General features: G+C 43.2%; 1 protein-coding gene across 4 annotated transcripts in view; it reads left to right on the top strand.

The window, feature by feature from the left end:
• LOC147032359 (uncharacterized) overlaps positions 1 to 15105 on the top strand; it is a 67995-nt gene extending 52890 nt beyond the window's left edge. For all 4 annotated transcript variants that reach the window (XM_085869911.1, XM_085869912.1, XM_085869913.1 and 1 more), the window contains one exon: positions 4808 to 15105. In XM_085869911.1, the coding sequence (XP_085726037.1) occupies positions 4808 to 6030 (1223 nt within the window). In that variant the 3' untranslated portion in view covers positions 6031 to 15105. The remainder of the gene's footprint in view (positions 1 to 4807) is intronic.
• Positions 15106 to 15347: the final 242 nt, after the last annotated feature.

Below are 15347 nucleotides of genomic sequence, written 5' to 3'. Positions count from 1 at the left end.
CAATGCTTGCTGTTGTGCTGCAGACAACATATTCCTGGTGGTCTTTATACCGTTTTCAAATGTTTCTTTGATTCATAATGGTTAGATTGACAGTTTTGTGCCTTAATTAATTAATTGAGGGAAATTTTCAGGCTGTCACTGACACATCTTGCCAACTGATATGAGCCATTGCCATTTGTTTCACTTCACCATTGCTTGCCACCTTTGTCCACGCCTTGATATTCGCAATCCATGGTGTTTTCCTTCTTCTAGTGTAGTAGATAGTCGAAAAATCATGCAAGTTATGATACATGCATCAAATTTGGCATTTCTGTTCTGCAGGGCTTTCTGATAAAATCTGCCCGATTGGCCATTTGAAAATCCAAATTTTGAAAAATTTTAAGAAAAAAAAAAAAAAAATTTGAAGTCACAGCTGGCTGAAATTCTTGAAGCACAAGTGAACATCCCAGACAGAGAACCAAGGGGAGATGCAGTCATCATTGATGGCTCAGCACTTATCAATGCCCTACCTCCACGCACTTCAAAGATATTTGATTACTATGCTAAAGAAGACATCATCCCAAATGTGGAATCCTATGGTGCCAGGTACGAGAGGGTGCACGTAGTGTTTGATGTGTACAAGAAGTCAAGTCTGAAGTCCGAGGCAAGGTCGAAAAGGGGGCAAGGAATCCGAAGAAGAGTGACGGAACCAGTAAGACCCCAAGTAACTGGAGAAGTTTTCTTCGAGATGACAGCAACAAGACTGAGCTGTTTCACTTCCTTGTGGAAAAGATGTATGAAGCACAGACTACAAGCACGGTCATTGTCACAAAAGGATAAGATGCCATTAGCAACACAAGGAAGTCACTGGATGCTGTGTCTCCATGTTGTCATGAAGAAGCTGACACTCGAATATTTGTACACGCCAGGGATGCAACGACGGATGGTAGCAAGTCCATTATCATTAAGGCTAATGACACGGACGTACTAGTCATAGCAATATCTGTACTGCCATCCTTACAGGAACTAAGTCTTGAGAACATGTGGATTGCCTTTGGCCAAGGAGCCAAGGTGCGATGGATTCCAGTCCATGAGGTAGTTTCTGCAATAGGGCCTGAGAAAGCTAGAGGGATCCCATACTTCCATGCGTTCACTGGATGTGACGTCGTGTCTGCCTTCCGCGGTAAAGGGAAGAAAACTGCATGGCAGACTTTACTTGGAACGTCTTTGATGATGTTTCTGAAACATTGACCAATCTCAGCCAGCATCCAACATTGATTCGTGATCTTGACTTTTTTGAAGTCTTTTTTTTTTTTTTCTTCAAATTTTTCAAAATTTGGATTTCCAAATGGCCAATCAGGCAGATTTGATTAGAATCCCCTGGAGAACAAATGTGCCAAATTTGATGCTTGTATCATCATTTGCACAATTCCTCTCAAAAATTGCTGTTATCTGCCCCAGTATTCCTGTCCTTGCTTTGCCATCAGTAAAGCATTCTATATCATTTATCATTAATTCTTATTCTGCAGTCTCACCCAATGACCATACTGCCTCAGTTTTTGTCACTAAGCATGGTGCCACAGTCCTGTCGCAATTGTGACATGAGCTATTTCTTGAACCCACTCATTTGCTTTCATCTCCATCCAATTCTTAACATTCTCTTCAAACAGTTTTACAATGCCACAATCATATCTGCTCATCGGATTTCTTCAAATTCCAGCTCTCACAATCATACAGCATTATGTTATGGACTAAAGTTCTAATTAAATGCTTTTTCACTTTGTAGTGGATGTTCTGAGTCTGGCCATATCTTTGTTAAATGATGCTTGGCTTTCTTTCCCATACCATTTCTTCCTCTGTGATCAGTATTCATTGACTCCTTGTTAACCAAACTTCTCAGCTATTTGAGTCCACTTTCTTCATTTCCTCTCTTAACCTTCAGGTCGAGCCAGCATCACTGTCACAATTTATTTACGAGTGACTGTTAGGCAGTGTATTTTTTTTTCAGTGTGACGTAGACACAGGGGTTCCATTAAATGGCACTCAGGAACTCGTGCGCGGTAAAAAAACAAAAACAAGGACAAATGTGTCCAAGAGCCGCATCAGGTTTTGTCTTCACCAGAAGAAGAAGAAGGAGAAGAAGAAGAACGCGGAGCTCTCTTAGAGCCAGCGTTCGCTACGTGAGACGCGGCTAAAAACCAAAAACTAAATGCGTACTTCAAAGATGCTAAGAAAGCTCTAAAGCGTACGACAGAGGCTTTTGATGGAAGGTTTTCTCAGCTAGTGTCGGTAAGATTCTTCCATGCTAATTCTGATATACAGTGCTGTACTGTGATTTCAAAATTTAAGTGTACAAAATTAAGTTTATTAATTATAACATTGACAATTTATAAATTATGAGCAACGACCACCTGTCTCTTCGCTGATAGGAATACTAAAGGTGGGGGCGGGGGGGGGAGGGAGAGAGGGGTGGGAGGGGGGAGAGAGAGTGAGAAGGGAGAAGGGGTGTGGGAGAAGGGAAGGCAGCATGAGGTGGGAGGAAGGGAAAGCAGACGTGTAGTGGAGCGTTAATTATGATTCATACTGTCTCAAACTGATTCTGCATGGAATAACAATGAAGAGGGAAACAAAATAATGTTTGCAATCCATTTTCTACCACTCCTACTATGAATACCGCCCAGAGACAAACACCTCCCAGACATGTCCAGAGATAAACACAGTCCGGAAACATATACCACCCAGACACGTCCGGAAGCAAACTCCCGTCCGGACATAAACACTGCCCATACATGTCCGGAGACAACCACAGACACATCTGGAGACAAACGGACATGGCCTGGACAGGTCTGGAGCCAAGCACTGTCCGGAGATGAACAACGTCTGGATACAAACACTGCCAAGACATAAACACCGCCTTGACATGTCCAGAGAGAGAAAAAGAGAGAGAGAAAATGTTGTGCTTTATGAAACACACACACACACACACACACACACACACACACACACACACACACACACACACACACACACACACACACACACACACACACACACACACACACACACACACATTGGTGTTTGGCCAACAATTTTTCAGGAAACGGCTGATTGGAGTCAGTGTGGTTACTGACTACAGTACATACTGCATACAACCTAAAGAACTTGAGTAGATTTCACCCATGTTTTGGGGAAATTTCAATAAACAAATTAAAAAGACAACGTTGCATTTATTGAAACATTTCAGGGAGATGTGCATAAACATTAATGTTTCAAAACAGCTGTGTGTGACAGGTGGGAAAAAAAAAATTTGGCTTGGTAATTTAGAAAACACGTTGATACGGCAAACGACTCAGAAATTTGGTGTTATCAAATATATTTTGCTTTGAAACTCACAAAGAGAAACCTAACCTTTGTAAAGCACACCCGTAAACCAATTGCTTTGAAAGCATTGCAATGTATCCAGCAATTTGTAGCTATGACGAGCAGGCATTCGATAATATGAGTGAGGAAAGTGAAAAAGAAAACTTTATCATTAAGAAATCATTGCGGTCTGTTCCAAGTTAATGCATGGTTGAGCAAGCCAAAAAACATGGTGGCTTCAGACCCCAGCGAGATACCCCATGGAGAGTGAAGTGGCCGAGGATGCGCGTGATGTAGCCGAGGATTAAAGGGGATTGTTAAGGACTGACGGTTTAGTTTTGAATTCACCAGCTCGATAGTGTGGATTTTAAATGCCCCCATCCGGTTTTATATTTAACCTGGCGGTTAAAAATAAAATGTTGCCGTTTTGGCACGTTTTATCGCCATTTGCTTCCCTCCCCTCACGTCGATGGCTTACTTTCATCCACAGTCATTGCCCAGGAGTTCGCCATTGTCAGTACATTGCTAAGACATGAGCTGTGCTTCTGAAGTCCATGTTGTGCTTAAGATAGCAGTTCCTTACCCTCTACCTGCGAGGTGTCTCCCTAATATTTGGGGTCATCAACAGTTTCTCAAAAATCCAGCTCTTTGTGGTGCTCGTATATCAACTTTTGCCGAGGTGATACTGAGCAAACTTGCAGCATTACCACGTCTTAAAGCAAATAGCAACGTTGCAGAAACATTGCTTGTTTACCGAGTAATTGTTGCAACCCAAAAGTCGATGTAGCCTATTTAGTCGTAACAGGGATCTCCTTGGTTTCAACTGAATGTAGTGTTGACCACTGGTTTGAGGTTCAGAAACGTTTTTTCTTCATTGAAACCACTGGAAAATATGACTAATCACAGCTGTGACTGACAACCAAGTGGAGCCCACACCTCTGATGGTGTGGTGTGTCGACTGACACAGATGGAGCTCGAGGGTTACACCTTCTAAGTGACGTCATGACTCGGAAGTATTGTCATATACAGAGGCTCATTGACTGAGTGGCTATAGCCTTGTTACATTACTCTTTGGTTGCTCAAATTTTGGTATGGGTAGCAAGAGCAGTCTGGTCTTCTTGGACATTCCTTGACACCAGGTATCACTGTTTGCTGTCTTCGAATGGGGTTGTGTGGGCTGCAACTTCTAAATTATAAATAAATTCATGTGCCCAGGTGTTCGGTTGCATTGTCATCTTTTCTCGTGCAGTCCATTCCATTCCAGTCGAGCATGCATGCATGAATGATAGATATAAAGCATTGGCTCTTAACCTGGTGGGTGTGAGTAATTTCCAGAGGGGGCGTGAGCCCAGAGAAAAAGTAGGAATTTCTCGAATTAATTATCTTTGGAATCCTCTTAACAAGTGTTTGCATAATATCGTGATGAACTGCCATGTGTAATTAATAATTCCTCCTTTTGCTCATGCAGAGCGACCTGTGGAGCTTGTGAGGAAATTCTCCTGCACAAGATGCACCCAATCATTTCACGCAGAGATTTGCCTTCAAGTGCACATGAAGAGACATCCTCAGAACCCTTCGTATAATAAGCACAAGTGCAGCTACTGCCATTATAGTAGCGATTCTGCTACTAATTTGCGAACGCACTTAAGGATTCATACTGGTGAGCGCCCGTACAAATGTTCTACCTGTGGCAAAACATTTGCTCAGCTGGGACATATACAAGAACATGCATTCAAACATGCCGGGGAACGCCCATATAAGTGCTCGGTGTGTTGGAAATCATTTGTATCATTGCGCCGCCAAAAGAGACACATGGTAATTCATACACCACGAGAATTTTCCTTTAAATGTTCTGTTTGTCAAAAAGCATTCTCGCAACTCGATTATTTGCAGAAGCACATGAATATCCACATTTGCCCGTACAAGTGCACTGTCTGTGACAAGGCTTTTCCCGAAGCAGGAAGTGTTCTTCGACATATGAAGGTTCATACTCGTGAGCGATCTTACAATTGCACTGTGTGTGGGAAATCGTTCACGGCTGCAGGAAGTGTTCGTACACACATGAGGGTCCATACCGGTGATCGCCCATACACTTGCACTGTCTGTGGACAGGCATTTACTACTGCAGCGTATGCTGAGACACACATGTCGGTCCACACCGGTGTGCGCCCATACAACTGCACTATTTGTGAAAAAGCGTTTACTCGAGAAGCAGGCCTTCGCATGCATTTGAAAACTCACACTGGCGAACGACCGTGCAAGTGCTGTGTTTGTGGAAAAGCTTTTTCAATGATAAAGTTTTTAAAAACACACATGATGGTTCATACTGGAGAGCGACCATATGCATGCACTGTTTGTGGAAAGACATTTTCTCAAAGTGCACATGTTAGGACACACATGAAGGTTCACACTGGTGAGCGGCCATACAAGTGTACAATTTGTGGCAAAGGATTTGCTCAAATGTCACATGTTCATACACATAGAAGTGTTCATACAGGAGAGCGTCCCCATAAATGTTCTGAGTGTGGAAAAGCATTTGCTATATTATCTGATGTTCGCAAACACATGTTTGTTCACACTCGGGAACGTCCTTACAAGTGTTCCTTTTGTGAAAAAGCATTTTCTCGAAAGTATTATGTTCGTCATCATATGAAGACCCATGGTGATGTACAGTGCTCTTTTTCACAGTAGATACGCAATACAATATACATTCTCTGCCATTAAAAAAACAAAAAACATGTAGAATTGATAATGTAGTTGTTGAAGGTCATTCCGAGTACCTTTTTGGCACGAGGGATGTGCGGAACACATGATTGGAAATTTCACGTTCATGTAATTGCATCATGCAGTAATCATTCAGCACGTGCAACTCATGCACCATTTGGTTTTTTGAGGTGACACGAGGAATTCTGAGAAAATTTGAAAGTCTTTCTGACACACCAGTGTGTGGATCATCCAAAAGATATGCTGATTACGTTATTTAACAATCCATTACAATGCCACGTCTGTCAGAAAATGAGAGGAATCGAGTCATTGGACACCTTCAAGCAAGGTCTTGAATTAGGCGTGTTGCAAGGCTCCTTGACGTGAGGAAAGGAACTGCTTGTGACCTCAGAAGACGTTATCAAGCCACTGGACCAGCAAGAAATACACTCAGAAATGGATCTCCGAGGATAACTTCTCCTGCTCAGGACCGATACATTCGCATGACCCCTAACACAATTTGTTTCAAACTTCCCAAAGTACTGCAAACACACTGCCTGAACCTTGCAGGCTAAGTGTCAACACCATGTTGGGGAGTCTCTGTGATGTGGGGATCGATGCTCATTGTCCTGTTCAACATACAAGACCTGCACTGTCAAACGTCCAAGCATGTTTGCAGTGGTCTAATCAGCAAATCCGATGGGCACAAAGACAATGGGCATATGTTATGTTCAATTATTAATTTAGGTTTTCCTTGATGTGCATGGGTCCACAGAAGATGCATTGAGTGATGTGCTCCAGTTTGTGCCAATAAGCTGCAATTTTTTGATGCGGAAGTAGCATGATGTGGAGTGGTATTTCTGAAACCTTTAGCACCAACTTAATCCATATCCATGGCAGTCTGACAGCCGATTGAAACATTAATGAGATCTTGTAGCAACATGTGCTGCTTATCCTTCACCAACATTGTCCAGGATTCATCTTTATGCACGATAATGCTCCTGCTTACAAAGCCATTCAAACAAGGAACGTTCTTGTCAATGCCAATGTTAATGTCATGACACCTTGGCCTGTCATATAGGCAGATTTAAATCCAATTTAATATCTCTGGGATATCGTTGATTGCCACGTTTGAACCTTGCCAAGATAGCCACAGACCCTCTGAGTTGGAACAGGAGCTGATTGGGCATGGAATGCTATTCTCCAGGCTCAGGTTTGAGTGCTGATATGGTGCAATGCAGTGATTTCTGCTGGAGGTGGACATATCTGGCATTGAGATTGTTAGTTCCATGTTGGATCCCTGTGTGGAAACATTTGCCACAATACAGCATTACGTTCTTAGGTTACAATGACATGGACATGCAATTATTCAGCATTTTCTTCATCAGATGTTTGCACCTCTGTGTCCCATGATGCCACGTTAATAAATCGCATCAACAATAATCACATATTGATATTTTTTTAATGGCAGAGAGGTGTACAGTGTTTTCCTTACTGGTCGTCCATTATTACTGCAGGAGATTGTCTAAATTTTCAGCTTGTCCCCAAACATGTACATTTCCTCACCTGGTAGTCGCTGTCCCACATTTGTGAAACTTGGGACAGGTATTTTGGAGTTATTTGCAAATAATGAATCGACTTGTATTTTTTTGCAGTAGCCCTACAGATCCTTCATTCATACGCATTGTCATTCTGTATGTGCTGCTGTACTCAGCTTCCCATGCTGGATTTTCCCAGACCGATGAATTCAGGTTCTATGACAGCCTTATCAATTTTAGGTCATCTCTTCGAGCATGACCTAATAATATGGGTGTCGATGTACTTCGATCCGTCCGTCCGTCCGTTCACAATGAAGTTGAAGCGGGAGATCTGGTCATTAGTGATCGTGATAGAGGTCGATGAGACGTACACGATGGTATGACTTTCAAGGTCACCGAAGGTCAAGGTCAAGGTCACGAGGCCTTTGAAGTTGCGAAAATGATGATTTTCAAATTCTATCTCCTCTGCCATTTCTAAAGTGATCTTGAATTTGATTGTGGCATATGAATCTATGGGACAATATCTAAATTTTGATTGGGCCGGATTTTGATATTCGCTTTCGTTTTCGTGTCACGTGACTTCAAAGTTGGCAAAAAATGCGAAAATGACGATTTTCATGCGAAAATGACGATTTTCAAAATCTATCTCCTACATTTCTCAAGTGATCTTGAATTTGATTGTGGCATATGAATCTATGGGACAATATCTAAATTTTGTCGGGTGGGATTTTCGATATTCGCTTTCGTTTTCGTGTCACGTGACTTCAAAGTTTGCAAAAAATGCGAAAATGACGATTTTCAAAATCTATCTCCTCCTACATTTCTCAAGCAATCTTGAATTTGATTGTGGCTTATGAATGAATGAGACAATATCTAAATTTGGTCGGGACGGATTTTCGAATTTCGCTTTCGTTTTCGCGTCACGTGACTTCAAAGTTTGCAAAAACTGCCCTACCTTCAGGAGGCTATATATTCTCTACTGGGCATGGTAAAAGTGAATGGTGTCATTGCATAGCAGCTGACCTTGTCTTTCATGTCCATTCGAAAGAATACCGATATCTTCGAATACGTACACGTCACGTGACTTTGAATTTTGCGAAAACTGCTTCATGTAGTTGCAAAATGACGATTTTCAAAATCTATCTCCTCCTACATTTCCTAAGTTATCTTGAATTTGATTGTGGCATATAAATCTATGGGACAATATCTAGATTTGGTCAGGCCGGATTTTCGATATTCGCTTTGGTTTTCTCATCACGTGACTTCAAAGTTGGCCAAAATACCCTCCTGACCTGAGAACACTACACCCTAGTAACAGGAACTCATGCTTGTTTCTCGCAGAGATGACCGTCACTCCCGCACGGGTGTATTTTTTAGAAAGCATCCTGGGTGTGCTTTTGGAGGGAACATGTCATCCAATGAACCAGTTTACTGTATCCTGCATTCTTTTCAATGTTGGAAAATAAAAATGTTGTTTTTTTTGTAATTCAAACATGAGGAATCTTCTTATTCAGCCAATTTCCTGCAAGTGTGATTATATAAGCAGCTTTATTTGAAACATAAAAGCACCATCATGGAAGTGATTTCAATGGAAATTTGAAGAGTTGATCTATAAATGACATATTTACCCCAGCGTCCCACCCCTCGCTGCTTTTCCAGTGTCCTGTCCCCTCCATGCTCACCCCACATCATATTCCACATCCTCTCACCCCCTCTCTGTTTTCCCAGCGTCCTGCATCCCCTCTATTCACCCCACATCATATTCCACATCCTCCCGCCTCTCCCTCTCCACACCCCCCCCCCCCCACCCCTCCTCCCCCTTGCTGCCAACAACACCTCCTCCCCCATCGCTAACTCTGTGGATCTCCAACATTTGAGGTTTTCGCTCAATCCAAGCTGTCACTGATAAACTTGACTTTATCTGTCAAACAAAGTCCTTCCACAGGATGTCCCCGATTCCTTGGTGTCTCCCTGGGTATTGTCTTTTCCAGTTTGACTGGCCTGAACCCTGTCCTAGTGGCAGAGTTGCAATTTATGTCAAGAACTCCATCTTCCGTTGTCCTTGTACTACCATTCCCACTTCTAACCTCCAGGAGTATGTACCGTTGGCTGCACTTTTCCCTCTACAACCACCTCCTGTTTGTCTGTGTGTTGCACAGTCCACCGAATAGGGATTACTCTGTTTACATCTCCCTCTCTGCCAACATGGACCATCTTGGAACCATCCATCCAAATTTTCTCTTCCTCGCATGCAGTGATTTCAACTGTCACCACACCAATTGGCTGGGTGTTGGTACCTCTTCAACCAGCCAAGGCATTACAGCGAAGGGCTTCCATGGGCCTCACCGAATCAGTGAACTGACCTGGATTTCTCCCAATGGTACATCCATCTCTTATGCAGTTATCATGCATATCCTCTAACGCTGGTACGCAAAACCCTATGGTGAGGCAGTTGCTTTCAAATGACTTGCCTTCTCTTCATGGAAGGCAAATCCGACCAAAAGCAACCTCAGATAATTCCACAAAGCCCGGAATAAGCGTGTTCCCTCTCATGAAAGCCAGGAAACAACATCTGGCAAACCTCAACACTGAACTCTTAAACCAGGCTCCTTCTTCAAAAACCTGGAAGCATCCTGTTAAGGCCGTTGATGGTCTATGTTCTCCTTCCATCCCTTCCCTCACTTCAAATGGCACCACAGCTTATTTTGCTCACGAGAAAGCAGAATGCCTCAATTCTGTGTTTGCTTCAGCCGAATGTCTCAAACACCAACCCTACCCTCTTATACCGAACTCTAACTGGACACTGTCTCTTTTCCACTTGAGAAGATCGAGACGTTGCTGGCAAACTGAGACTCCGATTCTGTAACAGGCCGAGGCTGCATCAGTACATGAGTCCTAAAAACTAACTGTTCTGTTTTTGCTCATCCTCTTTCTGCTCTGTTCACTCAGTCATTCTCTTTGGGCTGGTTTTCTGTCTGTCTCAAAATTAACTAACATCACTGCAATACACAAACATGGTGAAAAATGGATTATCTTTACTACAAGCCGATTAACTTGCTTCCATTTATGAGTAAGGTCATATAATCTATCATTGCAGTTGACATCAAATCCTTTCTTTTCTCCAATACATTAGTGAAAGCCGAGTGTAATAGTTGTCTCTGGCAGCACGGAAGCTACTCATTCATCATAGTGGATGATAATAGTTATCATGGTCGACACTGGGAGCTGTGCAGGAGAACACAGAAGCACATTAGTGAGAGCGAATCATAATAGTTGTGCATGGTGGCACGGAAGCACATTCGTCAGAGCGGTTTGTAATATTTGTGTCTGGCAACAAGGAATCACATTCGCCATGGAAGCATGAAGATGTCATCTGTTGTAACTTCTAGTCAGCGTCTTCTTCACCGCTGGATTCAAACATTGTTCTTGGATTTTCACAAGTTTCTTCGGCCATACATGCACATGCTTCTGTGCATGGCATGTGGTTGGTTCTGCATGTGCAGCCAGCTCGGCGACATAGAAAACTCGGCTCGGGGACTGGACCAAAGTGCCCTCGTTGATAGAGGACTACTGTAGTGGCTTGAGTTGTCCTCTTTCCATCAAGAGTCTCTTCAGTCATGTCATTATTGTCTGCTGCCACCTGGACAAGGAAGTCTGGGGAGATGTTTGATGGCAATACCGTACCAAAGATGTCGCTCTTGGCTAGGATCTCCTGTGCAAGGCTTGTGTCGGTTGCCTCAACATCATCGTAGGAGTCACAGTGGCCCATTCTGCTCAGCAAGATAATGAGCTGTTTTGACCTCGTCATTTGGCGAACTGCAATTCCCAGGGCCACATGCTTGGGCATGTTAGTTCTAGCATGAGTCGCACAGTGTACAACATCCTGAGCAAGCATCAAAACACGTCTTTCATCTGATGAGTTGCTACATTCTGGTGCTGAAAACTCATCTTCATCTTCCTTTTCTGGTTTGGCAATAGCCCAGCGTAGTAGCCAGTAAAGACTGTCTGGTATCACAGATTTGGATTTTGTCAGGGTTAGATCCATGGTAGTAGGTGGTCGGACTGATATGCCTTGGCATTCATTGATCTCCGACTTGATGAGTTTCGCAGTGCGGTACAGCAGACTCACCCTGTCGCAATCATCCATCGCTGTAGTGGGCTGTTTTCTTGGTACGCCCGTGGCTGTTGCGGTGTTACACTGATAGGCAGAGTTGATGACATCTTGAAGGGATATGGAGCTCGAGTACAAAAGCTCGGACTGACTAAGATCATATGGCTTATGGAAGACAATGTCATCTCCAAAGTGTTTCTTTAGTCAAAGTTTGAGTCACTGGGTAGTGTAGCTGTCGACTGCCACTCCCTGTCCTCGCAGAAAATGATTGTATCTGTCCAGAAGAATTGTCATATCAAAGGCCTTCCCACCATTCAGGTCAGCAGAGATATCTTCAGCCAATTGCTTGAATGCCGTATCGTAGCAAGTTTCTTGTCTCCCTTCATGGAAGCCAGCATACTGCAGATTAGCTTTGCTGATGTATGAGGCATGGCAAGCTCTGTGGTGTCGAGCTTCTGCTGCCACTAGATCGTTACTGACAGCACCAGTAGTCTGTAACATGTCCTCATCGCCCTTTGCGGTCACTGCTTGCACAATAGTTTCACAGGCTTGGAAAGTTCTGACCATGGTCATCTCCTTTACCCTTCTGTGTGTTTTCTTCTTGCAGAAGAGGCACATAGTCCAGTCAGTGGACGTTGACTGGGACCTGGATACCCTGGAGGTCTCCGTCAAACTTGTTTCAGATTGTGTGCCAATATTAGATTCTTCTGCTGGTGTCGGTGAGAATGCAGATCTTCTTCTCTGCATGTAACGCAGGTTTTCTTTGCTTGTCCATTTTTCGTAGCAATTTGAGTGCCATTTAACATCCGCGGTTGACAAACTGTCAAAATCTGATTTTAAACGTTCGTATACTTCATCTCGTCGGAGTTCCAGTGCTGCAACAAGTGTCTGTATGGAGGTATCTCGGGCTTTCCTCAGTGTCTCGTTTGAGTCCATCTGACAAATTATGCACTTGTGAAAGTTGGTCAACTTCTGTCTATTTACAGGTAAAAGTTGCGCTACTGCCTGACTCTCTGAACTGGCCATTGCTTCAGTTGGTTAGTAGGATTCTTTCAGATGTTCAATCTGGAATGACACAGAAAAGCAACTCTGTTAACCCACATCCTCTTTTACCATCATTATTAACATGACATTTTTAAACTTTATTTTTGTAATTATCTAGTCCATAAGAATTTCATGAAAAATAGACTAACACAGCATTTTTTAGTCCAGCAGCATGAACCTGTGAAAAATTCAATTGTTCAACAATGATACCTCAATATTGAAAATTGGTTGAGTCTCGACAAAGATATTCACGTTTACGTTATCCCTCCCCTAAATTTTGCTAGCCCACAGTGACCCTCTTGGTAAGTACCCTTGGTATGTATAATGGCCTGTAGAATTTTAATGATACCACAATTTGAAACCACATACTACCTGGAGGTGTTCTATAGGGTCTATTCTACCACTCTGTCAAGTGAAACCTTTTCTGTAGGGAGTGTTGAACGATTTCATTTTTTTTCAGGTCCTTGCTCCTGGACTACGAGGACAATGGATGGAAGTCCCCAATCTTAGACGTGAGATCAAAGCCATCTCTGTGGACATATCTCGAGCATATGATGGTGTGACACCCCACATTGATCCCCAAACTCTCTGCTTATGGCATCCAACGTTCTCCATCCCCCTGATGGATCACTGACTTCCTCAACTCCCATATTCAGCATGTCGCTCTTAACGGAATCCTCTTATTGCCTCTCCCTGTCAACACTGGAGTGCTCTCAGGCTGTGTCTTGGGCCCAGTCTTGTTCCTCATCTTCATGAATGATCTTTATAATTGCCAGGAAAATACTGCTTATCTCTTTGCTGATGATTCCACCTGCTGGCATGTCATTTCTCATCCTTCAGACACTCAGGTCAGCCTCTTCCCTTTCTGCAGACCTTGATAGAATCAGGAATTAGTCCAACACTTGGATTGACAAACCTGCCCATCTACTTCCTAACAAAAGCACTTGAAGACATTAAGTCACTCAAACTTTTGGTCCTCACCATCAGCCATGATCTTTCTTGGCAGACCATACTTCCAAGATGTTTGTCAAATCCAGCCACCGCCTGGGCATCCTTCATCGTGCAGTCTTTGGCCAGTCGGGACTTTTCACAACTGCAAGACCTTAATTTGCAGTTTGATGGAGTTCTGCTCTCCTTCTTGAGCTGGCACCCTGCCTCAAACCTTGCCTTTATTGTTGCCATGGAAAGCAGAGCCCTCAAAGCATTGGAATCTCCTGTGACGAAGCTGCGTGTCTCGGCCTGTTACGTTCTCATCGCAAACAGGTTGGTAGCCTCTGTATTCTACCACTTCCTTTTCGGTCTACACCCTCTGCCCTCTCTTGACTCTCTTCTCCCAGGTTTCTGCAGGGCACAAAAGGTCTGCCAATAACCCTCTTCTTGTTAAACTCCCAAAATCCAGGCTCACTGCTCACTTCCACTCATTTCCTCCACCACGGAAGGTGAAGGAGGTTGTTTTCACCTCTTTCTGCCTGTTTATCTGTGTACAGGATATCTCAAAAAGTTGTGGACGGATTTGGATGAAACTTGGTGGACAGGTTGCGTGTGTGACAAAGAAGAATTGATTCGATTTTGGTGAAGATCCGGATCCGACTACTAGAATTTTTAAAAGTGATTCTTCACCATTTAGAGATGGGGCTAAAAATGATATATAGCACGATGTCTCAAAAAGTTGTGGACGGATTCGGCCGAAACTTGGTGGACAGGTTGGGTGTTTCGCAAGGACAAATTGATTCGGTTTTGGTGACGATGTAAATCTGGATCTGCATACGAGAATTATTTAATTTTTAAAGTGATTCTTCACCATTGAGGGATAGGGCCAAAAACGATCAAGTACTGTATAGCATGATATTTCAAAAATGTATTGGGACCGATATGTTCTCGCAAATCAGGCATTACGTGGCGGAGGTATGCGCTCTACCGAGTGCCCTTCGAGTTTGCTCCTGTTTTCTTTTGCCTGTGGAACTAACATCCCCGTCTGTTTGTTTTATCCCATTCTTCCCTCCCGGGTTTCAAGTCAGCTGCTCACCACTGTCTCAGGTCACCCTCCATACATGCTCATCTTCTCTAACCCAAATGACCCCATTCTCATGGACTCCCTTTTTCCACATCATTGTGATTTTTATCCCTCATCTCTTTTTCTTTGTTAGATGTCAGTTGGTTTGGTCCTTTTCTGTTTCATCCCCGTTTACTCCTTCCTCTTGCTGTGTTTCATTCAGCTTCTGTGCAGCTTCTTCGCCCCCTTGTGTCCTTCCCACCTCTTGATCTCACTCTCAACTTCCATAAAAAATGCTTGATACAACACAATGTACATGAATAATCTGTATGTACAGAATACAAAATGCTGTATTTCAATAAAGAACCATCTCTTTATGAAGACACAGTGGGGGAGGAGGGTGGGAGTTGGATCTAAATCTGCAACCTGGGCAAAGAGGTTGGGGGAGGGGGGGCGAGAAGGTTGTTGGTTGTGGGGTCGTTTTCAACTTGTTGCATATCGTATATTGAACATGCTAAATATATTAAAGGTCCCATGTAATTCAAAAGTTTCTGGTTATTTATATATTAACTTGACCTTCCTAGTGAAGAAATCAACCATGTTTCTTTTTTAAATCAAC

This window comes from Eptatretus burgeri, chromosome 2 (genome assembly GCF_056783735.1).
Source record: "Eptatretus burgeri isolate ZD-2024b chromosome 2, Ebu_testis_v1, whole genome shotgun sequence".
In the NCBI taxonomy this organism is placed as follows: domain Eukaryota; kingdom Metazoa; phylum Chordata; class Myxini; order Myxiniformes; family Myxinidae; genus Eptatretus; species Eptatretus burgeri.
This window is presented reverse-complemented; position numbering and strand designations above follow the sequence as displayed.